The 26,276-nt window shown below is 36.6% G+C and overlaps 1 protein-coding gene across 2 annotated transcripts; it reads left to right on the top strand.

Moving 5' to 3' along the window:
- The first annotated feature begins 352 nt into the window (after nucleotides 1-352).
- ZNF345 (zinc finger protein 345) lies at nucleotides 353-25,763 on the top strand. Of its 2 annotated transcripts, none has more exons than XM_081032342.1 (3): nucleotides 353-440; nucleotides 5,103-5,177; nucleotides 22,904-25,763. In XM_081032342.1, the coding sequence occupies exon 3, from the start codon at nucleotides 23,088-23,090 to the stop codon at nucleotides 24,273-24,275; it is 1,188 nt and encodes a 395-aa protein (XP_080888468.1). In that variant the 5' UTR covers nucleotides 353-440; nucleotides 5,103-5,177; nucleotides 22,904-23,087; the 3' UTR covers nucleotides 24,276-25,763. The 2 variants fall into 2 exon arrangements, with proteins under 2 accessions (XP_080888468.1, XP_080888467.1); XM_081032341.1 differs by lacking the exon at nucleotides 353-440 and adding an exon at nucleotides 4,136-4,252.
- The last annotated feature ends 513 nt before the right edge of the window (nucleotides 25,764-26,276 follow it).

Here is a 26,276-nt window from a genome sequence, read left to right as displayed (position 1 = left end):
TCCAAAAGCCTTAAAGAAGGTTCTTAATGTATGCTATAGTCCCACCTCAGGCCTGGAAGAGCAAGTGTGCACAGTCCAATCATAAGTGCAGCTCAGGATCCCAGAAGGTAGGACTGCTAGAAATTCTATTAAAGTGACCAGACATGTTTTAATGCATAATCTCCACTAGGAGGTCATCTGTGTACGTCAGGGTTCCCTGTGGTTCCCTAGACTCCTCCTAATCTTCCCAGTATATGTATATGGGGGGAGGGTTGGTTTGGAAGAAAAAATTGAGGAGAAAAAAGCTTGACGTTTTGTGAACTCCATGAAAAATCTGATCTCATTGCTTCATTTTTTTTCTCTCCTCCTCCAGATATGGCTTCCCTGGATTCTAGGCTTCTTGAGTAGATGAACTCCAAGGAGAACTGTCTAGTTCTTGGAATTATAAAACCATGGCTCATGTAAGTTGGTGTTTCAATGCTAAATTTTGTCATTTTTTTAGGTTATGTGAAGATTTTCATTTTTCATCTTGAAAATTCCTTATATCCCAGAACTGAGCCCCAGTTCCTCCCAGTTTTGGGTGGATGCGATCCACATCCCTCCTGTGTGCCTCAGTCTTCTCAACCACTGTTCATATGTGTACCTTAAAAATCATTCAGTCTCTCCTATGTACTCAGTATTCTGTCTATAGCAGAGATGGAGTAAAAATGAAGTTCCTTCAGAGAGAAACTTGATCACCTCTTGTTAGGTCTGCAATTTGATGATAAACAAAGGATGATACCATTTGACTGCACTTGGTAAAGTTCTAAATTTTTCCATAGACCCAAGTCTGTAGATAAAATAGAATTTAGTATTGTTTGGTCTCAGTCTAAGTATGTGGTGAAATCTCAGGTTTTGTGAAGCCTTTAAGGCCAGGTTAGGAAATGATTGGAACCTGATTTCCTATCAATAAAGGGGTGTTTCCCAAGAATCCCTAAGAGGTGAAAACCTATAGCAGGGTCCATTTTGTATCTCAAGAAGACATACTGGTTTTAGGTGACATGTATGTGACTCTGGATTAACCTGTAACAGTGTTCTCTGGCTCAGGAATGAGAAAAATTGTATAGGGTGGGATTGTAGGTGGAGTAGAAGTAAGAAGACATAGTAGGATGCTTCTGAAAGGACTCCCAATGATCCCTTCCCCCTGGTATTCATACCTTTCTGTAAACCCCTTTTCTTTAGTGCAGGTTAAATTTAGTGACTTGTTTCTACTGAATAGAATATGGCAAAAGTGATGAGATTTCACTTTTTTTTTAAACTACTATTTTTTTTATAGGACTTTTTATTAGGGAACAGTGTGTACTTTTCCAGGACTTTTTTCCAAGTCAAGTTGTTGTCCTTTCAATCTTAGTTATGGAGAGTACCGTACAGCTTCAAGTTGTTGTCCTTTCAGTCTTAGTTGTGGAGGGCGCAGCTCAGCTCCAGGTCCAGTTGCCATTGCTAGTTGCAGGAGGCGCTGCCCACCATCCCTTGTGTGAGTCGACCGGAAACCTTGTGGTTGAGAGGATGCTCTCCAACCAACTGAGCCATCCGGGAGCTCAGCAGCAGCTCAGCTGAAGGTGCTATGTTCAATTTTAGTTGCAGGGGGCATTGCCCACCATCCCCTGCAGGACTCGAGGAATCGAACTGGCAACCTTGTGGTTGAGAGCCCACTGGCCCATGTGGGAATCGAACCGGCAGCCTTCGGAGTTAGGAGCAGGGAGCTCTAACCACCTGAGCCACCGGTCCGGCCCTATCCAAATATTTTTAAATGTCACTGCTTCTTCCTTTTGTTTTTGCTCAAATATTTTCTTAGTAAGGATTTTCCTAACCAGTCTATTTAAAATTGCAACTCCCTTGGCACTCACTATCCCATTGCCAAGCTTTGTTTTTCTCTGCAGATCTTACCTTTATCTGGAATACTATATATTTCATTTACATGTTCATTGGCCACTTTCCCCAACTAGAATGTGAACTCCTTTAGGACAGGAAATTCTGGCCATTTTGTTCACTGATGCTTTCCTAATGCCTAGAATGACACCTGGCACAGATAAAGGGCTCAATAAATATCTGCTGAATGGAGAAATACAGTGTTTGACAGGAACAGGACTTAGGCCCTTTCATAATTTTTTAGGTGGGAATGGAAAGTGATTCGTATTCTGTGGATTGCAAATACTTACACATAACCTCTGACCCAGTACTTCTTAGAGGAATATATTACAAAGATGTACATCCACATCTTTGCAAAGCTGAATATATAAGGATATTCATTCCAGAATTGCATAAACCTGAAAACATCTTAAATATTCACTAAATTGATACTAGTTAAAGTATGACATTTCCCCTACCACAAAATACTATATCACCATAAGAAAGAATAAGGAGTATGTATTAATATGGAATGTCTTCTAAGAAATAATAGTGAGTAAATAACAAAGTGCTTTATAGTTTTCTAACATTTGTGAAAAATAAACATGAGGGGATATATAACACAGATATGTTGGTATAATCATAAAAAAAACTTAAAGCAGTTTACACAAAAAAACTAGTCACAGTAGATGCAGGTGGAGAAGAAAAATAGCGAAAGGGAGACTTCTTTTTGCACTATAACCTTATTTAAATTTTTTAAGTCATAAGATGATTCCTTTAAAAACAATCAGAAAAGTTTTTTAAAAACTGAAGGAAGGAGAAAAGTAGCAATGACCTCTAAGTCAGCAGCTTCCTCTGAACATCTTTTAATTGTGGCTCCTGGTTGAATTGAACAATCACATCTCTAAATGTTTATCCCACCAATGTCTCCCAAAGAACAGAAGAGAAAATGCCTGAGGAGGGGGAAGGTTGTGGACATAATCCAAAACAAGCACCTCTGTAACAAAATATACCCTGTTTAAAAGTCATATTGATTTGGTATTCTATTTCAGAACAAATGTTTGGAATCTTAAGTGTTTATATGAAAATGCTATAAGGAAGACATATTATCACAATTTGAAGAAGAAATGACACTTGGAGTATTCAGAATCCTCCACAATCTCAGCCACGCATGCACTGACACACATTCATGTGATCACACACATATACATACACACGGATCCACACACAATCCTGCCCCACCACTTACACCCACACAATTACTCCAATTACACACACCCACAATATGACCCTCTGTCCTCACAAAGTCACACATAATCTTGATCCCATCTCTCTCACGTTCAATTTTAAGTACATGTAGTTTCTCTTTCATTCAACAACCCCACAAACCAGGCACAAACGCAGTTTTACCATGGCCTCTCACACGCGGACCCTCCTTTGCCCATTCTCAAATACATGACTGGGCTTGCAGATTCCTCCGCTTCAAACTTCCCGAGCTGGTTTGGTCCCAGATGCGCTGGTCCCACATTCTGGTTCGTTCTTCTGGCTTCCCAACGCACTCTGCAGCAGCCTGTCTCAAGAGCATCTGCATGCTCCCAAGGCAAAGCAGAATTTTGACCAGCCTCCTGGGCACTTAACTGCAGCTGGGCCACTCCTCAGTGCCTAGAGATTGGAGCTTACGTGGTTTGGGCCCATTTGGCCCCTGATTAAGTCCTGGGCTACATTTCCCTGGAGGCCATGGGGCCCAGTATGTTGCAGGGGGTGAGTTGCCAAAGCATTAGAGAGCCGCACTCTAAGGCTGGGCTGTGTCAAAGAAAAAAATGCATGGACAAGTTAAATAGGTAAGAAAGGCTTTATTAAAATTATTGCAATCGGGAAGAGAGATTGAACTCAACTTGGTATATAACAGTAGCTGGGGATTTATAGCCAATGGGCAGGGTAAGGGAGTCAGTGGATGGAAAACTACTAAGAGGAATTTATTTAAGTCTCAAGAGTTGGGGGATTCTTGCTGAACTAGAGTCAGCAGGTCAAGGACGAGGCCTAGTCAAAGATGGGGCTCAAAGGAACCTTATCAGCTGAGACTCCCAGAAGCCTCCGGTGTGCGGCTCAGCTGGAAAATGCAGTTTTGGCCAGATCCAGGCTCCGTGTTACAGGGAATCAAAATGACCCGGAGACAGCTTTTAGCATCCTGGCGCTTTTTGAACTACATCTCCCAGAGGCCTCTAGGCCCAGTACTCTTTCCCGCGAGAACTAGACCTTCTCCTTACCCGTGGGCGGAATCTTCTAGCGGATTAGGGCAAACGGGCTCAGGACGCTGTGGAGGCTTCCGAGTTCGACTGGGTCCAGCTACCGTGGAGCGGCGCTGCCCAGACCTGAGGAGCCGTAGGTGAGGTGGCCCGGTTTGGGGAAGGGTGTGACTGGAACCTCCGGCCTGTGCGGGGTGTGTGGAGAAACCAGCTGAGAAAGGGAGAGTATGAGGCGTGTGTGTATGATGGTGACTGTGTGTCTGTGTCTGTGTGACCGTGTACGAAACTTTGAAGGCGGTGAAGGAGGGCTTGATTTGCGGTTATGATTGTGCTGGTGTGGTCGGGATTTAACTGAGACGGCGTGTGGCATTGTTCGCGAGTGTGGGGCTCCTTGACCGCGGTTGTAAAACGGTGTGAACCTTGGTGTGTGTGTTTGTTTATGATATTTGCTGAACCGTGATGGAGGTGTGGGATGCTTTAACTGTGGGATTTACGACTGTTTCCCTATGGTGTGTGTGTGTGTGTGTGTGTGTGTGTGTGTGTGTGTTGTGATGTTGGTAAGGGTGCGTGTGAATTTGTTGTCACTGTGTCCCCATGAGGTGTGTGTGTGGGGTTCCTATGACTTTGCGGTCGTGACTGTGCCTGTCCCCGTGGTGTCTATGCTTGTGTGGTCTTATGGGGCCCGTTTTGTTTAGGTTTGGAGTGTTTGTGTCCCCGTGGTGTGAGTTTGGGTGATATCTGTCCCTATGGCACTGTAGGTGTGGGGCGCCTTTGTGCCTTTGTGACTTCAGCGCTCTGTTCCCTGGAGACCTCTGTGAGCTCAGGAACAGATTCTGCCTAGAACTGTAGTGACCCTGCTCCTGTCTGTAATGCTGGTATTGAGCAGGACGCCCTAGTTTTGCTTGACCTACATCTGTAGGTGGTGGGTGGCCAGGTTGACTGCGCTCCCGGGAAAGCCTGCTGTTTCCTGACTCCTTTCTCCTTCTCCAGCTCTGCTCTGCTTGCACAGAGGCTTCCAGAGTGGAGTAAAGAATGGCTGTTGAATATCCACAAGACACCTGCAAGGTAGCTTGTCGTTTCCCCTCTTTTTCCTGAAATCCCCTTTTCTTTGTCAAGACACGACTTCCTTTCCTTCTTTTGAAAATTCTTGCCCATCAAGACCTGATCCCTAGAATATCCCCTTTGTGAAAATGCGATTGGCTCCAAACCTGATTTTTTTCTTACTGATTTGTCAAGTGGTTTAATTTTTCTTTACCCTTTTTTTAAATGCTATTTCTTTCTGATTATACAAGTAAAACATGATTATTTTATAATTTCAAAAGCACAGCAACCTCCAATGAAGAAAATTTAAATTCCCAGCTATTAAGCCAATGCTAAATTAACATTTGGACATTTTCTTCCCAATATGTTTTATGTACAAATATAAAATATGATTAAAAAATTGAATTCATTCAGTATTTACCTTATTGTAGCCTACATTTTCATATAAATTATATTTAAGTATTTTCCCATAGTCTTAGTATTTGAAACATTTTTAGAGGTGCATATTTATTTGCCTATGGCTTATTTTTTTTTCTTTCAAATTAGATACAGAAATGACATATAATACTCCTTTGTGCAGTTTAACAAATAGTTGTAAAGACCCATCTAAGAAATAACCAGGTTAAATAGAATATAACCATCTCTAAAGAAGTCCCTGATGTACCCTTCTACAATCACAAACAGTTGTACTCCTCTGGTGATAACCTCTGTGATCATCTCTTTGCCTTTCACTAGAACTTAATACCTACGTATGAATTCTAAAACCATCTAGGTTTAATTTTAGTTTTTTATCTTTGTATGAATAAACATTCTTTTGTGTTTTTTCATAAAAAAATTTTGTGAGCTTCATGTTTCCTATAACTACAGTTCATTTTTTTCCATTGCTGTATATATACTATCTCATTGTGTGATAGTAGTATTAGTTAACACAAACAATATGACTGTGAACAGTTTGTGAACATATTTTGGTACACATGTGCTTGTGTTTCTTTAGTATCTATACTAAAGTTGATTAAATTGCTGAGGGCTAGGGTTTGTACATTTTCAGTTTTATTAGACAATGCCAAACTGTTTTCTTAAAAGACTGTGCAAATTTTTAATTAAACTTACTGGGATGACAGAAAATTATGTAGGTTTCATGTCTGCAATTCTATAATACATCATCTGCATATTACATCATTTGTTCGCAACCCAAAGTCAAATCTTCCATCACCATATATTTGATCCCCCTTTATCCTTTTCTACCTCCTCCCAATCCCCCCTTTCCCTCTGGTAACCACTAAACTATTGTCTATGTCTATGAGTGTTTGTTTGTTTGTTAGTCTTTTTCGTTTGTTGCTTTCAGTTTTATATCCCATATATTCATGAAATCATAAGGTTCTCAACTTTTCCTGACTTATTTTGCTTAACATGATAATCTCAAGATCCATCCATGTTGTTGCAAATGGCAGTATTTCATCTTTTCTGATGGCTGAGTAATATTCCATTGTATATATATACCATATTTTTTTTATCCAATCATCTACACATTGAAGGACACTTCAGTTGTTTCCATGTCTTTGCCACCATGACTAATGCTGTAGTAAACATAGGGGTACATATATCTTTATGGATAAATGTTTTCAAATTTTGGGCGTAGATACCTAGAAGGGGGATTGCTGGTCATATGGTAATTCTGTTGATTTTTTGAGGAACCTCCATACTGTTTTCCATAGTGGCGGTACGAATTTACATTCTCATCAGCAGTGTATGACAGTTCCTTCCTCCCCCCATCCCCCCCCTCCACAACCTTTCCAACACTTGTTATTACTTGTCTTGTTTATAATGGCCATTCGGACAAGTGTGAGGTGATATCTCATTGCTGTGGGTTTGTGTTTTTTTTTAAAGATTTTTATTGGGGAGGGGAACAGGACTTTATTGGGGAACAGTGTGTACTTCCAGGACATTTTTTTCCCAAGTCAAGTTGTTGTCCTTTCAATCTTAGTTGTGGAGGGTGCTGTTCAGCTTCAAGTTGTTGTCCTTTCAGTCTTAGTTGTGAAGGGTGCAGCTCAGCTGCGGGTCCAGTTTCCAGGTGCTAGTTGCAGGGGGTGCAGCCCAACATCCCTGTGGGAGTTGAGGAATGGAACTGGCAGCCTTGTAGTTGAGAGCCCACTGGCCCATGTGGGAATCGAACCTGCTGCCTTCGGAGTTAGGAGCACGAAGCTCCAACAGCCTGAGTCACCGGGCTGGCCCCTCTCATTGCTGTTTTGATTTGCATTTCCCTAATAGCTAGTGAATTTGAGCATTTTTTCATATATCTGCTGGCTGTTTGTCTTCTTGGGAGAAGTGTTTGTTCAGGTGCTTTGCCCATTGTTTAATTGGATCTTTTTTTATTGTTGTTGTACAAGTTTTTTATATATTTTGGATATTAGCCCATTCGGAGATGTTGTTTGCAGATATCTTCTCCCATTTGGTTGGTAGCCTCTTTGGTTGATGATTTCTTTTGCTGTGCAGAAGCTTTTCAGTTTAATATAGTCCCATTCCTTTATTTTTGCTTTTACTTCCCATGCTTTTTGAGGTCAAATTCATAAAGTCCTCTGTAAGACCAAGGTCCATAAGTTTAGTACCTATGTTTTCTTCTATGCAATTTATTGTGTCAGGTCTTATATTTAGGTCTTTGATCCATTTTGAATTAATTTTGGTATATGGTGACAGGTAGCAGTCTAGTTTCATTCTTTTATAGATTTCCAATTTTCTCGGGACCATTTATTGACGAGGCTTCCTTTTCTCCATTGTTTGTTTTTGGCTCCTTTGTTGAAAATTATTTGCCCATATATATGTGGATTTATTTCTGGGTTCTCAGTTTTGTTCCATTGGTCTGTATATCTGTTTTTCTACCAATATCATGCTGTATTGATTATTGTCCTTTGTAGTATAATTTGAAGTCTGGGAATGTGATACCTCTGGGCTTGTTCTTTTTTTCACAGGATTGCTGTCACTATTCAGGGTCTTTTGTGATTTCATACAAATCTGATAATTTTTTTGTTCTATTTCTTTAAAAAATGCCATTGGGATTTTGATGGGGATTGCATTAAATCTGTATATTGCTTTGGGTAATATGGTAATTTTAACTATGCTGACTCTTCCAATCCATGAATATAGAATATATTTCCATTTCCTTTTGTCTTCTTCAATTTCTTTTAATAGTGTCTTGTAGTTTTCATTGTATATGTCCTTCATATCCTTTGTTAAGTTCATTCCTAGGTATTTTATTTTTTTGTTGCAATTGCGAAAGGAACTGTTTTTTCGTTTATTTTTCTGAAACTTCATTGTCAATATATAGGAGTGCAATGGATTTTTGTATATTGATTTTGTATCCTGCAATTTTACTGTGTTTGTTTATTGTTTTCAGTAATTTTTTTGGTGTAGTCTTTAGGGTTTTCTATGTAAAGAATCATATCATCTGCAAAAATTGACAATTTGACTTCTTCATTTCCTATTTGGATGTTTTTTATTTCTTTCTCTTGCCTAATTGCTCTGGCTACAACTTCCAATACTATGTTGAATAACAGTGGTGAGAGAGGACACCCTTGTCTTTTTCCTGATCATAAAGGAAAAGTATTAAGTATTTCACCATTAAGTCTGATATGAGCTGATGGTTTGTCATATATGTTGAGGTACTTTCCTTCTATATCTATTTAAGTGTCTTAATCATAAATGGATGCTGTAGCTTGTCAAATGATTTTCTGCATCTGTTGATATCACATGATTTTTATCCTTTATTTTGTTTATGTGGTGTATCACATCAATCCATTTGTATATGTTGAACCACCCTTGTGCCCCTTGATTATGATGTATAATCTTTTTAATGTATTGTTGTATTCAATTTGCTAGTATATTGTTTAGGATTTTTGCATCTGTATTCATCAGAGATATTGGTCTGTAGTTTTCTTTTTTTGTGTTATCCTTACCAGTTTTGGTATCAGGGTAATGTTAGCCTCATAAAGTGAGTTAGGAAGTATTGCCTCTTCAATTTTTTTTTTTTTCGTTACCAAAAAGTATTTACTGGTGAGATGGGGAAAGGATTGCAACCCAATAGCCTGCAGACACGATGATCCATGTGCAAGTTCCGCCGGGACAAAGCTCGCCTCTTCAATTTTTTAGGAAGAGTTTGGTGAGGACAGGTATTAAATCCTCTTTGAATTTTTGGTAGAATTCATTAGTGAAGCCATCTGGTCCTGAGCTTTTGCTTTTGGGAGGTTTTTGATGATTGTTTCAATTTCCTTACTATTGATCAGTCTGTTGAGATTTTCTAGTTCTTCATGATTCAGTCTAGGAAGGTTATGTATTTGTAAGAACTTGTCCATTTTTTCTAGGTTATTGAATTTGGTGGCATATAGTCTTTCATAGTATTCTTGTGTGATCTTTTGTATTTCCGTGGTATCCATCATAACTTCTCTTTCATTTCTGATTTTATCTATGTCTTTTCTCTTTTTTCTTAGTGAATCTAGCCAGGTGTTTGTCAATTTTATTTATCTTTTCAAAGAACCACTTCTTTTTTTTGCATTAATTTTTTTCTATTGTCCTTTTCTATATTTCATTTAATTCTGCTCTAGTTTGTATTAATTCCTTCCTTCAGCTGACCTTGGGCTTCATTTCTTCTTTTTCTAGTTCTTTTAAAATGTAATGTTAGGTTTTTATTTGGGATTTTTCTTGTTTCTTGAGATAGGCTTGTAATGATATAAACTTCCCTCTTATTCCCACTTTGGCTGTATTTCAAAAGTTTTGATATGTTGTATTTTCATTCTTATTTATTTCTATGTATCTTTTGATCTCTACTTTTATTTTTTCTTTGACCTGGTCGTTCTTTAGTAGTATGTTGTTTAATGTCCACATATTCATAGTTTCTCGTGTTTCCTTTTTTTTTTTTTTGCAGATTTCCAATTTCAAAGCATTGCGGTCAGAATATGCCTGGTTTGATTTCAATCTTCTTAAATTTGCTGAGGCTACTTTTGTGCCCCACCATATGTTCTATCCTTGAGAATGTTTCATGTGCACTGGAGAAGAATGTGTAATCTGGTGTTCTGGGATGAAAGGCCCTGTAAATGTCGATTATGTCCATTTGTTCCAATGTGTCATTTAAGGCTGATATTTCCTTAATGATTTTCTGTTTGAATGACCTATCCATAGCTGTCAATGGGTATTTAGGTTCTGTACTATAATTGTGTTTTAACTAACAGTTTCTTTACTTCTGTTAATAGTTGCTGTATATATTTTGGTGTTCCCTGACTGGGTGTATTATTTTAATCGTTATGCCTTCTTGATATAGTTTCCCATTTATCATTATGAAATGTCCATTTTTGTCTCTTATTACCTTTTTTATCTGGAACTCTGTTTCATCACATGTAAATATAGCTACGCCCGCTTTTCTCTGGATATCATTTGCTTTGAGTATTGTTTTCCACCCTTTCACTTTGAGTCTGTATTTGTCCTTGCAGCTGAGTTGTGTCTCTTAAAGAGCATATGGTTGAGTTTTGTTTTTTGATCCAATCTGTTACTCTGTGTCCTTTGTATTGGTGAGTTCAGTTCATTTATATTTAGGGTGATTATTGATATAGGAGGATCTCCTATGGCCATTTGTCTTTTGTTTTCTCGTAGCTCAGTGTCTCCATTGTTTCTTTGCCTTTGTGTTTCTGTCTGTTATTTTAGTTTGGTGGTATTCTATGATTTTTACCTCTGTTTCCTCGTTTTTTATGTTATGTTTCTCATTTCTGGATTTTGTGTGTGTGTGTGGTTCCCGTTAAGTTTATGTAAAAGAAAGTTTTATATATATAATAGTTCTTTTTCTTCTGCATGCATCTTATCTCGATTTTCTTTTGCCAGTTCGGACCTTTATCCCCTCTCCTTTTATGTTTTTGTTGTCATAAATTATCCCTATTTATGCTGAGAGTTCTTTTTTAAGTTACAGTAGCTATTGTCTCCTCTCTCTCTCTCTCTCTCTCTCTCTCTCTCTCTCTCTCAATGTTTTTACCTCCTTTTACCTTTATGTTGTATTTAAGTGTATGGTGCCCCATTCTGGAAACGGGTTGCAATTTCCTGCTTCTGTCTGTTAATCATCTTATTCATAGTTATGTATGCTTTTGTCTTTTTGTTTTGGGTAGAATAACCTCATTTGATATTTCATGTAATGCAGGCCTTGTGGAAAATCCCCTCAGCTTCTGTATGTCTGGAAAATCTAAAGGATAACTTTTCTGGATGTATTATTCTTGAGTGGCAATTTCTCTTTTTCAAATAGTCTGAATATTTGATTCCACTTCCTCCTAGTTTGTAGAGTTTCTGCTGCAGAATCTAATGGGATTTCCTTTCTAGGTTACCATCTTTTCTCTGGCTGCCTTAAGAATTCTTTTTGTCATTAATTTTTGACAGTTTTAATATAATGTGCTTTGGAGAAGGCCTTGTAGGATTGATATAATTAGGTATTCTGTTTGCTTTTTGGATTTGAGGATCCAGTCCTTCCCATAGATTTGTAAGGTTCTCATTGACTACTTGTTTGAATAGGCTTTCAGTTCCCTTCTCCCTTTCTTCTTTTGGTAGACTCATTATTTTTGTATTGCTCTTTCTGATGAAGTCAGTTCTTATAAAGTCCTTTCATTTCTTTTTTTTCTTTTTTAAACTTTTATTTATTTTAAGTGTGTTTTTCCAGGACCCATCAGCTCCAAGTCAAGTAGTTGTTTCAATCTAGTTGTGGAGGACACAGCTCACAGTGGCTCATGTAGGAATCAAAGCGGCAGCCTTGTTAAGAGCACTGCGCTCTAACTAACTGAACTAACTGGCTGCCTCTTCTTTTATTTCTTTTAACTCTCAAGTCTAATGTTATTAGAGATTCATGTTATTAATTTTTCTTTTTCTGGAGTAATTTACTGTGTCTATATATCAAACTTTCCTTTCACTTCATTTCTAGGTATTTTATATTTCTATTTAGTTTCATAGGAACATGGCAATTATTTAGGAATATGTCTTGTTTTGTTTTGGGTAACTTTTAAGTTTTTATTAAATTTCAAACTTGCAGAAAAAGTACAAGAATACTATATTCTTGTGTATTTTTTTCTCAGATTCACCAGTTGTTTACATTTTTGCCCCCTTTGCATATCATTCCTACATGCACGTGCAAGTATTCTCTGTCTCTCTGTATGTGTGTGTCCACTTGCACCCCACATACATAATACACATATTTTAGAATAAGTTGTATACATTTGTCCCTTTATCCTTAAACACTTCAGTGTGTTATTTTCTTCCCCCCCTCCCTTTTTTCTGTTCTCCCCCCACTCCAACTCCGGTTCAAGCCATTGTTTCTCAGTCTAGTTGTGTAGGATACAGCTCCCTGGCCCATGCTGGTGGTATTATGAGCCTTGCGCTCCCCCGGCTGAGGCAATTGGTCGCCAGTCAGCTGCTCACAGCAGCTCTTGGCCGCTCTTGCCGGCTGCCAGCCGCTCACGATGGCTGCTGGTCACTCAGGTTGCACTTGGTAGCACACAGGAGCCCGCGGCAGCTCATGGCAGCTCACGCCAACCTCCGGCTGCTCACAGCAGCCCAGCTCCAGGGAGAGCCATTTTTTGTAATCTTAGCTATAGAGGGTGAAGCTCACTGGCCCATGTGGGAATCGAACCAGTGACCTTGGCGTGAGAAGCATGGTGCTCCAGCCACCTGAGCCACCAGGCCAGCCCCAGTTATTTTCTAATAACAGCAATATTCTCTTATATAATCAAAACAGTACAATTATTAAAATAAGAAAATTTAAAAATTATAAAACACTGTTATCTAACAGTCCATATTTAAAAATTTTCACCCCCAGTAATGTTCTTTGTAGCAGTTCATTCCATCCTAACCCTCTCTACCCCATGCACTGTCCAGGGTACACACACTGAGTTTGGTTATCATGTCTCTTTTTAGCCTTCTGTAATCTGGAAGAGATGCTAGTCTCTCAGACAGTGGATTATAAATTACTTCCATTGATCAGAGAGGCCCAGAACGACCGGAGGGTTCAAGATTGTCATTTTCATCTGGGTCCCAACTAATTCCATATTTAAAGATATTCTTCACCAATCAGCCCTCTAACTTTCACATGAAAAACATGGCAAGACTGTGAATTCAACTGTTATCGTAAGTCAACAACCTGCACAATTTTTGTGTTTGATTTTTTAGCAATATCAGCCCTATGACTTCAAGAAATGGAGATTCTTTAGGATTTTCGTGGAAGTGCTCTGGTTCTCAACACTGTGACTTGGGCTGAGTGAACAGACCAGGTCTTGTCAAGTTCTCTTTGTAAGCACTTGAGTGAGCTCACATGAATCCATCCCACACCACAGTCCTTGTAAGTGATCATTACTGCCATAACCGTTAAATAGAACAACTCCTTAGCTCCCAATGCATACACATTAGTTGACATTACATCACAATCAACCAGCTGTGCTTGACTGTGATCCAACTGCATGCCGTGGACTTTTAGCATCCCAAATTCTATTGGCAAGGAGCTCTTCACTAGTCAAGCCCAAGGGATTAATACATAATTTGGAAAAGAATAGAACAGCTCAATGCAACAAAGATTTAAGGGATGGCTAAAAGGCATGATCAAACTAATTCTGAAATCCCATCTTTACATGCCTTATCTCCTGGGACCACTTCAGGTACCAATTTTGTTGCAATCAGGATCCAGTCAAGAGACACAAAGCACATACAGTAGTAATTTGAACTGGGAAAGGTCAATATAAAGAATTACTAACTATAATGGGATTGGAGTACGGCTTGGCTAGAAAGAAGTAAAGAGAATGCTAAAGATCACAGGAATAGCAGTTATAAAAAGCAGCCACTAGTAATGTTTGAGATACCCAAAGAAGCCCAGGGCTGAGAGGTAGGCCTTGTTGCAGAGGGCACAGTGGTGGTTCACTGAATGACAACAATAGTTGCTGTGGAGTAGAGCTGGGACTAAGATGAGACAAGTATGGTGCCCAGGGTGCAAAATTCAAGGTAGTACTCACTCTCAGGTGTCTACTGTACACTTTCAGAGCTATGAGAGTGAGTGCCTCAAATTTTGCACCTACGTGCCTCATTCTTAAGGGGACCGTCATTCTCACGGTCATACAAGTGCAGGGTTGGCACCTGAGAGTGAGTGCTCAGATTTCGTGTCCTAGGAGCCTTGCTTGCCTCACCAAGGTTCTGTCCTGGCCATGGTGCTGCGCCAGTGAACTTGCTGGAAATATCTCCTCTGGAATTTGCCAGAAATCTGATCTTTAGGGTAGGGTTAGGGTTCTTACCAGAAGTACTTGCTACAAAACTGCCAGAGGAAGCTGCTGGCTGTTGGATGCTGCTGGCCATCTTAAGAGCCAGGAGCTGGAGAAGCTGCTTGCACTGGGGGAGGCTGGTGAAGCCACCCAAGTTGCAGGAGCTGGGCACTGGGGAAACTGCAGGAGGTGGACCTAGGTGCTGGAGAAGCCTGACAAGCAAGCATACCAGAACCAGAAGGGAATACTTCCTCCTGCAATGGCTAACGTCCTCTACTGACAAATGTTAACATTGTACTGCAAAGGAAAAAATATTTCAATAGCTCAGATCCACTTTCACAGAGTAGGTAATAAAGGGTGAATTTGGAGCTTAGAGGCAATAAATTGATAACTAGCATATAGTCTTCTAAGAATCTTAAAGTTAATCTTAACTTATATACAAGGTGAGATAGGTATAATTTTTTAATGAATATTTGATTATTTTAGCACCTTTTTCTTGAAGATTCCCTTTTTCTCACTGTTACAGTGCCCAGATTGTCAGATCATAAGTTTCCACATGTGTAGGAATATATTCCTCTTTGTCTTCTGCGCCATAGATCTAATTTTTATATCCCTGTGCCAATGCCACAATTAATGACTATTGTTTTATAATGTATTTGACATATGGTAGAGTTCCTCCAGCTTATATTTAAGAAGTGTTTTGTTCCCTTAGTCTTCTATATAAGTTAAAGAATCATCTTGTCAAGACCCATGAAAAACTTGTGAATTTGGTTACAATTACATTAAATATATAGATCACTCTGGGGAGAATTGATATCTTTATAAAGTTGATGCTCCCTTTTATTAAAAAATGCATTTCCATTTATTTAGGTGTTTAATATCTTAGTCCACTTTTATAATTCCAAACACATATGCATTTCTAAGTACTTTGCATTAAGCTATTAGTAAATAAAATGTATTTTTCTAATTTTGCTGGTATGTAGAGATGGCAGTTGGTTTTTGTTTTCTGGTTTATTTCTGAGAGTTCTGCAAGATCTCTCACTAAATCTAATACTGTTAGAGAATCTCTTGGACTTTTTTCCTTGTAGGCAATCATAAAAACTGCAAATACCAGTTTTGTTTCTTGCTTTCCAGTGCTTATGTATTTTACTTGCCACAACTTTAAAGGACACACTATTTCATCACTTGGTATGTTCTTTTCTGTATTTTGTAGGTACTATTCAGTATAAGGAAATTTTCTTTTACTCACATGTTGTTAAAAGGTTTTTTTCTTAATAATTGGATGTTGAATTTTATCAAATATTCTTTGTCAATTAGAGATAATTGTTTTCTCTTTAATCTGTTAATATAGTTAATTACATTAATAGATTTTTCTAATGTTAGTGCGATATTGTATTCCTTAAATAAAATCAACTTAGTTGTAATGTTTTCTTTTTTATTACTTATTGTATTCAGTTTGATCCAATTTTTATATCTATGTTTATAAATTAGATTAACCTGAAATTATTCTCTCTTGTGTAGTCCTTTTCTTATTTGTTATCGTGACTATCCGAGTTTCATCAGATAAATTGAGGAATGTTCTGTTTCTTTTTTAAAATTTAAAGTTTTTAAAAAAATGTTTTGTACATTCAGGCATGTATAAAAATATATTCTAGCTTAAATGATAATACTCATATAACCATCATGCAGTTTAAAGAATACATTGCTATTACTTCAAAGCCCTCTGCCTGCCCAAACAGGCAGAGGGCTTTTTCACTCCTGACTGAGGTGTAACCATTAAACAGATTTTTGTAAAACTAGTTTGTCTGCTGTTATAAAAATTTGTTTTACCAACTTTGTATGATACCCTAAAGAATGTTTTGTAATTTTGCCTGCTTTAAAAGTTTATGTAAATTAAACCATACTGTATATGTTCTTTTGTTAATTTTTGTTTATTTTTAAAATTAATATTAAATAGTTTAGATGTATCTTGTTTATTTTCACCTTTGTGTGCTATTAGATTAGTGCAAAAGTAATTGTGGTTTAAAAGCTTAAAAACAAATTGCAATAACCACGATTACTTTTGCACCAACCTAATAGTTCATAAACTGTATGACAATATCACAGTTTACTCAATATATATTCTTGTGGATATTGGGGTTTCCAGCTTTTTGCTCTTAATAAAAACCATTGCTATGAACATTCTAACTTATGTCTTTCCTAGGAGTGGAATTGCTGAGTCCTAGGGAATATGCATATTACCTAGTTAATACCAAAATCTTTCAAAGTGGTTGTTTGAGTTTTTACTTCCAACAGTGTATGTTTGCCTGTTGCTACACATCTTTGCAAACATTTGGAATTGTCAAACTCTTTATCTCATGTATGTATGATGATACCTCATCGTGGTTTTAATTTAAAATTCTCGATTAATAATGAAACTGAACATCTTTTGAGTTTCCTTTGGCTTCTTTTCTGTCTCTTCTTCAGTTTATTTTTATTTAGGTAAAATTCACATAACATACAATTAACCATTTTAAGGTATGTAATTCAGTGGTATTTAGTGTGAATTCAGTGGTATTTAACCTGTATTCAAAATGTTGTGCAACCAAGTCTCTCTAATTTCAAAACTTATTCATTTCTCCATAAAAACACCCTGCACTCACTCATTTGAAGCACAAAACTTTTAACTTTGGTGAATTAAAATACAAGTATTTTTTTTTCGTTGTTTACACTTTCAGTGTCAAAGCAAAGGATCCTTTGCCATTCCAAGGTCATGGAAGATTTACAAATTCCTATAATTTCTTGAGTTTTATAGTTTAGCTCTTATATTTAGGTGGTTGATCCACTTTGAGTTAATTTTTTAATACTAAGTGAGATAGTGGGTCCTACTTCATTCTTTTGCATGTGTTTATCCAGTTATCCCAGCACCACTTGTTGAAGAGACTTTTCTTTCCTCATCGTCATCCTTGTCAAAAGTCCATTGGCCTTAGATGTTTGGGTTTATTTCTCAACTCTATATGCTATTCCATTGGTCTGTATAGCCTTACGCCAGTGTCATACTGTTTTGATTACTGTAGCTTTTTAATAGTAAGTTGTGAAATCAGGAGGTGAGTCTTCCTACTTTGTTTTTCTTTTTCAACGTTGGGAGCGGCCCTCTTCATATGAATTGGAAGATTTGCTTTCAATTTCTCCAAAAAGGCCATTGAAATTTTGATAGTGATTGCATTGAATCTGTAGATTGCTTTGGGGAGTATTGCCATCTTAACTGAAGTCTTTTAATACATGCACGTGGAGTGGCATTCCGTTTCAACCCCAGCTGGTGTACTGCAGTTCAGTTCTGCCACTAGCCACCCAGAGTTAGTGTCAAGCTTCATAGGTTTTAGCTCACTAAGTTTATTTGCCCCTACTTCAGACCAACTGGCCACAAAGCTGGTTGGGGAGGAGTTCCCATGACTGCCCTCCCCACCAGGTTTGATAATTTACTAGAATTACTCATAGTATGCAGGAAACCACTATACTTCTAATTAAAGTTTTATTATAAACAATAAGGATACAAGTCAGGAATAGCCAAATGAAGAAATGCATAGAGCAAGGTCTGGAAGGAACTCAAACACAGAGCTTCTGTGCCCTTTCCCTGTGGAATCAGAGTGTTACGTTTCTGGCACATCAATGTATTCACCAAGTAGGAAGCTCCCTTGAGCTTCAGTGTCCAGAGGTTTTAACGGGGTTTCATTATGTGGGCATGATTGATTAATAATTAAATCAATCTCTAGCTCCACTCCCGGAGGTTGGGCTGGCTCAGTCTTTCTAGCAGCCCCTATCCTGAAATTACCTACAAGTGGACCATGAGTCACCTTATTAGCATAAATTCAGGTGTGATCCAATAACAAAGACACTTTTATTAAATTCCAAGGGTTTTAGAAACTCTATTCTAGGAACCTGAATTAAAGACCAACTTCTTTATTATAAAACATATTTTTTCATTTATTTAGTAGTTTCTTTTCTCTTTGTTTATTTAGCTTTTTTATTAATAACTTGACAAATATCTTTATATTTTAGATGCTAGATCTTTGACTGACAAATATTTTATAAATATCTTCTGTCTTGTGACTTATTTATTTACTCTTTATAATGGACTTTATTCATAACTGAGCTATGAATCATGTTTACATTGTTATACAACTTTGTTTTCTATGTAACTAATATTACCTTTTTTTTTTTAAGGGAGAGTATTGCCTCGTTGTCCATTGTCTATCATTGATTCATATTCAAAGTCTGCCAGAAAATAAATCTTTGGAAATCTGTCAGTTTCCTGTGTTTAATAACAGCCTTCCTACAACCCTTTGATCTTCTCTGCAGACTGTACTTGTACAATTATTATTCCAGAACTTGCCTTATAGTTTAATCCTGTGCTGTTTTTTCGTAGTGTTTTTATTTCTTGGATTCCATGCCTCCCAATTTCTTCGTTTACTCCATGAAAATTCCAAAATTCAAAATTGGTTTTTGTTAGAGGTGGTGTGCAAAAAGGGATAAGTGTGTTAAGTTTGTGAGTGTTGGTATATCTAAAAAGGGCTTTTTCAACCAGTATGTTGATTCCTTGGCAGGGCATGACATTCTATTTAAAATTATTTTCCTTCACGATTTTGAAGTTAGGACTTTTGGATTAGGATATGGTTCAGAACTCTAAAGCCATTTTCATTCCTAGTCTTTTGTTTATGCCCTGTTTCAACTCTTTGGATCCTTTTTAGGGTCTTTTCTTTGTTCCCAGCATCCTAGTGAAAATATATCTTAGTGGGAATCATTTTTATTTGTTATGCAAAGAAGCCTATTAAATGTGGACATTCATATCCTTCAGTTCTGGACATTTTTCTTAAAGTAGTACTTTTAAAAAGAATATGTAAATTCTATTTTCTTTAAAAAATTTTCAACATACAGAAAAATTGAAAGGCTATTCCAATGAACCTAATATAGCCATCACTTAAAATCACCAATTGTTGACATTTTGTCCCATTTGCTTTATCTTTCTAAATACACACACACACACACACAAACACACACACTTTTTCCCTCTGAATCGTTTGAAAATGAGTTGGCGACATTCTGATATTTTATCATTAATACTTTTAGCATGCATCTCCTTAGTATAAAGACTTTTCCAAACAATAACAATGACATAGCAAATCTATGCATATTAACATTAACTTACTAATATCACCACTAAAACATTTCATGTTCAAATATTTCCAGAGGTTCCCCAAAATGTCTTTTTTTAGTTGATGTTATGTTTTGTTTATTTATTTGGTTGTTTGCTTGATCTAGGATACAGTCAAGATTGATGTACTAATTTGGTTGCTGGGTCTCTTAGTCTCTTTTAATCTAGAACAGCCTCTCATTTTTGTTTGGTTTATATGACATAGAATTTTTTGGAGAATACAGGACAGTTGTTTTATAGACTTTCTCACAGCCTCATTTGTCTGATGGCTTTCTCATGGAAATAGGAGGTTTAGATTCAACTTAAGTGTTTTTGGCAAGTACTCATATAATACCTGGGTAGCTACGGTGGTGTACCTTTTATTGCATTACATCGGAAATCACATAATGTCAGGTTGTTCCACTATTGGTGATGCCAGGTTTTATCACTTAACGTTAAAGGTGGCGAATACCAAATCTTTCCAGTATAAAGGTATATTTTTCCTTTATAATTAGTAAAAAAAAAATGTGTGGTGATGTTATGAGACTAAGTGAATCTCCCTTTTTCCAACAACTATTCATTTTCTGATTTTAGAATCCATTGAGTATCCTTGCCTGAATCAATTATTAGATAGGCGATTTCAAAATGGCGATTTTCAGGTTCCCTCATTCCTTCTAGCCTGCTGCCTGAGACTTGGAAGATGCTTAGCACACTTTTAAAAGTGATCTCCTCTCTTTAGATGTTGAACTGCCTTGTATGAACTTCCAGTTTTCTTTCCTATTTTTGCATTTGCGTATTTTTTTCTATTTTTAAAAGATTTCCTTCATTTATCTTTTAGCCCTTCTAATTATTTGTTTTTATTCCCACTTTTTAAGAATTCTTTTTAGTGTGTTATTCCTTTTATGTTTTCCTATTCTTCTGTCATGTGGAATAGCTTTTCATATCCCACTAAGGATATTAATGGTGGCTTCTGGAATTGTCCTTGTTTTTCTATGTAGTTTCTTTTCTAACTTCCTTTGAGCTTTGTTTAATCTCTTATACACTACAAGTTTTCCTCAAATATGCATGTCATTTGCCTATCTGTATTTTAGAGTGGACACAGAGAGAAGAACAATTTCAAAAAGAAAAATTTCAAAACATTAAACGTTTTATATGCCAACTGGTAGACTTTCTTAGAGATGTAATGCCCCCATTTCTTAAGCGTTTCTGAGGTTCTGCAATATGAATCATCCCCTTCTGGGTTTTGCTTACTTTGGGATTAGGTTTCATCTTTTTTTGATTTGTTAAGTTAGTCATCAGTTATATTCACGCTTTCCAACTTTAAAAGTTTTGTTGCCTCTATTTCATCTTTAATTCTCTTTGACTTGTGGGTTTGTTTCTTTTTTAAAAAAAATCCATTTTAGTTCTTTCAGTGAAGTTTTAGAGTGTAGGAATAACTGTATGTGATCCACGTGTCCTGTTTGAAAGTATAACCTCTTTCTAGGGAAATCTTTTTCTTAGAAGTTTAAGGATGATAAAATTTTAAATTAATTTATTATACTACCCATTTAGTAAATTTATTTTGGTCTTTTTGCATGTTCCAGAGTTCAAATTAAGATGTTATCCTTGCCTTCCTGAAGCTTGGCTTATTGTAGCAGATAGACATTAAGCAAAAATTCAAAAACTTATGAAATTTGCAGTTGTAGGGGACACATGTGTAATTATCTATTACCAAAACAAAACACAAAGAAAGGAAGAAGAAAAAATAATGGCAAGATGTGCAGAATTAATACTGAATATTCAGAAAATATCTTTATTAAGATAACGCTGTTTAGCAGAGACCCAAATAATGGCCAGGAATGTGCAAGGCCAAGAGTGGGCGCAGTGGGAATGGGAGTATAGAAGAATTTTTCAAGCAAATTAAATCGTGTGTGTGTGTATGTGTGTGTTACAGTTTAGTGTATTTGAAGAACTGAGAAGGCCATTGTAGCTATAGCTTAACGTTGAAGGTTAAAGGTACCAGGTTGAAGAGTCAGGCAGGAGGCAGATCATTGAGTAATTTATGACCAAGTTAAGGGTGTGGATCTTATCCTAAGGATGATGGAAAACAATTGAAACATTTGAGCAGAACAATGCTCAACTGAATATCACTTTGGCTGGTAAGGGTGCAAAACTGGAAATGCAAGCAGCTAGATAAAATGTTGTTTCATGTACAACTAAAAGATAATTTTGGCTTGGTTTATCTATTGACAGTGGAGATGGAAAGAACAATTTCAAAACACATTTAGGCTTATTTTAAACAAACTTTCTGTATGAGTGTTAGAGGAAGAGAATAGAGCTGAGATGTTTTCACCTTTTGGGACATGAGGCATTTGCTCAGAGTCTTAATTGATGTATTTAAATTGTTCCTTTTCCTTGTCTCTTTTATGACTTATAAGCCTTCCAAAATAATAGTTACCAAACACTGTGCAGTTACTTTACACAACTACATAAATATATTATGTGTGATTTCAGAATCATTCAATAATCATCAGAACTGGTGTTGAGAATACTCATTTTTCTGCATCCTTCTTGTAATCTTTCAATGGTGTCACATTACCTTTTATCTTCTCTTCCCTTCTCTCTGACTTTAAAACTACATTCTCAATTATTCTGCTATAGCCTTTGCTCAGCCTCCTCTTCTGTTTTCCCAAGATTAGCCTCATAGACTTCCTTGACAAACATGGATTTTATCAAATGGCATAAACAAACCACATTCTAACCTTAGGAGAATCTTCCCTCTCCATTGCTCATTCCAGACTCATTCAATACATTAATCTTTCATCAGGATACTGCTACATCTGGAGTAACTGTCTCTTCATTCTCCTTTAGATTATATGCAATTTATGTTTGTTACTTGATCTAAGAAACAAACTATCCTAGATTTTCTTTTCCAGGGATACTTACTTAATGCTCCAAACTACCCTAAAAAATGGGTTAAATGGTAATTACCCTCATTTTTAAATGTGTATATCACTAGATTTATTCTCTAAAAAAAAATTGGAATGGGGCCTGGACATCTTTATTTGTATTAAGTTCCCCACAACTGTAGGGGATTTTTATCTAAATAATTATTTAGGAACAACTGACTTAATCTGTTTCCTAAATAACTCCTTTGCAATTTCCAGTGTGACTTTTCATTCTTCCTACGTTTCTTATGAATTTGTCAAATCGCCCAGTGATATTTGAGAACTGTATTTTTTTTTTGAAAATCAGTTTCAGTGAAGTCTTTAAATATCTATTATAAAAGTTTCATTTGTACCAGAACACAAAAAATGAATGTTTCGTTTTATATTTTCTTTCAGAATGTGAATCAAGGTTGAGACCAAGACATTATTTCTGGAAAAGGATATTTATGCAATAGAATCATCCTGATGGGAGATAATGGAAAGACTTATTAGAAACAGCCTTGAGTGTTCAAGTTTCAGAAGTGATTAGGAATTTAAAAGCCATTTTGAGAGAAAACAGGAATCTCAGGAAGGACATATCATGATATTTACTCCTGAAGACATGCCCACTTTTCATACCCAGCATCAAAGAATTCATACTGATGAGAAACTCCTTGAATGTAAGGAATGTGGGAAAGATTTTAGTTTTGTATCAGTCCTTATTCGACATCAGCGTATTCATACTGGTGAAAAACCTTATGAATGTAAGGAATGTGGCAAGGCCTTTGGTAGTGGTGCAAACCTTGCTTACCATCAAAGAATTCACACTGGTGAGAAACCTTATGAATGTAACGAATGTGGGAAGGCCTTTGGTAGTGGCTCAAACCTTACTCATCATCAGAGAATCCATACTGGGGAGAAACCATATGAATGTAAAGAATGTGGGAAAGCCTTTAGTTTTGGATCAGGCCTTATTCGGCATCAGATAATTCACAGTGGTGAAAAACCTTATGAGTGTAAGGAATGTGGGAAGGCCTTTAGTTTTGAATCAGCCCTCACTCGGCATCACAGAATTCACACAGGTGAGAAACCTTATGAATGTAAGGACTGTGGGAAGGCCTTTGGCAGTGGTTCAAACCTTACTCAACATCAGAGGATTCATACTGGTGAGAAACCTTATGAATGTAAAGCATGTGGAATGGCCTTTAGTAGTGGTTCAGCCCTTACTCGGCATCAGAGAATTCATACTGGTGAGAAACCATATATATGTAATGAATGTGGGAAGGCTTTTAGCTTTGGATCAGCCCTTACTCGACATCTAAGAATTCACACTGGTGAGAAACCTTATATATGTAAGGAATGTGGAAAAGCTTTTAATAGTGGCTCAGATCTCACTCAACATCAGAGAATTCACACTGGTGAGAAACCCTATGAGTGTAAGGAATGTGAGAAAGCCTTTAGAAGTGGTTCAAAACTTATTCAGCATCAAAGAATACACACTGGTGAGAAACCTTATGAGTGTAGGGAATGTGGGAAAGCCTTTGGTAGTGTTTCAGACCTCACTCAACATCAGAGAATTCACACTGGTGAAAAACCCTATGAGTGTAAAGAATGTGGGAAGGCCTTTAGTTGTGGCTCAGCTCTTAATCGGCACCAGAGAATACACACAGGTGAGAAACCCTATGAATGTAAGGCATGTGGGAAGGCTTTTGGGAGGGGTTCAGAGATTCAACAACATAAGAAAAGTCATAGGGGTGAGGAGCTCTGTGAATTGGAAACTATAAATTAGAATTAAATTGGAAGGATACATGATACATAAGGAAATAATGCTAGTGAGTGTCCCTACAAATGTAATTAAGGTACAGATGACTTTTGCTTTACCACTTAGTCAGTCTGAATTAGTATACAAAACAAACAAACAAACAACTGAGTAAAATAAATATTTGAAGATCTTTATAGTCATTCCTTCATTACTTTTGGAAAGTTCATACTTGTGAATATGAAAAATTGAAAAACCTTTTACCATATTTTGGCTTTATTTTAAACATTGAAAAATTCATTTGGGGGCTAATTCTGCTACTTTTGTTATTTTTTAATGTTCTTAACTTTTTGTGGATTATACAGAATTACTGATCCATATCAAAATTATCTTAAATTATTTACTGAGGGTCTAAATTTACCCTTTTTACCACCCCCATTTCTGATCCTCATAGCATTTATTCAATAACCACATCTATTTTTGTACTTTTTATTGCCTCTTTGATAGTAAGTAATATTTTTATATACATAACTCTTGGATATAAGATCAGTCGTTATTTTTTAAAGTTGCATATCTGTGTTTTGTATCTATTTCACCCTGTTGCATTAAGTGACTGTTACTTTTAACTATCCTTTAATATCTTGTGAATCTGTACCTTTTGTTTTGGAAGATTGTTTTATTTTCCTTTTACAAAGTTTATACTCTTCTTTTTACAAAGCAATTTTCTTTTATAAAAATGTAAATATAAACAATAAAGTAGATACAGTTACCTGTACTCTTACCATTCATAGACAATTACTCAAACTTTTGGAGCAAACCTTTTAAGACTGTATGTCATTGTTTTTGAAAGAAGGTGTGATTATGCTATACAATAACTAGCTTTTAATATTCTTTCTTAAATAAATTGTTGCTATTTTATTGGCTTAAAAGTATTCACCTGTCTTTATCAAAACCCTGTTTTGTTAAATATTGAAAATTTGCCATTATAAAGAGTTACCGTGATAGCTCCTTTTGAATGTGTCTGCTTTATTTATTGTGCTTTTCAGAGATGATATGTGGATACCTTCTGCTTTTTAAGAGTTATACATTATAGATAAAACTGTTTCCCTTTGACCAACATTCTGACCTCAGTTTTTCCCCATTAACCAACTTACTTTTACTTTTAGATCCTTACATATGCATATATAATGTGTTTGTGGTAATGTACTTCAGAGGCTTATTATGATTTTATAATTGTGCCTATCATATAGTAATTGGTTAGTATTAGCCATCACCATTATCTTCTCAATCTCTGTTATTTATGGAAAGACTTTTAACCGTGATCCATATCTTACTCAATATCAAAGACATCATAGTGGAAAAAAGACATTCACATAAATGAATAAAGGACAAGTGTAATCCACATTCATTCCTTAGTGAACAAGGGATAATTCATCTTAAAGAAAAATAAGATTGTAAAGTATAAGAAGGCAAAATGCATCATAAAATTTCCTAAGGTAAAAATAAAAATAAGGTAGCTCCTTCATAAAAATTTGAATACTGAAGAATGAAGATGCCCCTCTGTTTTGCCCCCATCCCTTTTAACAACAAAAATTGGGTATCCATCCACAAATAAAAGTGCCTCTGTGGGAGTTGTGGGATCCAACACCATACACTAAAGGACCTGAGAGAAGTATTGCCCATCTGTGCATCAAGTAATAGGAAAACAGTCCTTGGTACAGACTGTGGAACCAGCAGGATTCTGAACAAGCCCCAGCCCTTGGTCACAGTCAGGGAGGCTGACAACCTGGAGAGTGCTGATTTTGGCAGACACCCACACACATTCATTATATATATATATGTATGTATATATATATATATATATATATATATATATATATATATATACACACACACACACACACACACATATATACATATATATATACACATATATACAGATGTATATATATGTATATATATACATATATATGCCAAAAATGTATATACATTTTAAGAAAGGAAAAAACTATTAAAATTGTAATATATACT

Source organism: Rhinolophus hipposideros (genome assembly GCF_964194185.1).
Source record: "Rhinolophus hipposideros genome assembly, chromosome: 21".
Classification (NCBI taxonomy): domain Eukaryota; kingdom Metazoa; phylum Chordata; class Mammalia; order Chiroptera; family Rhinolophidae; genus Rhinolophus; species Rhinolophus hipposideros.
Note: the sequence above shows the minus strand (reverse complement) of the source record. Positions and strands in the feature narration are given on the sequence as shown.

Coding starts and splice junctions, on each gene's coding strand:
- ZNF345 (XM_081032342.1), top strand. CDS start 23,088: ATGATATTTACTCCTGAAGACATGCCCACTTTTCATACCCAGCATCAA.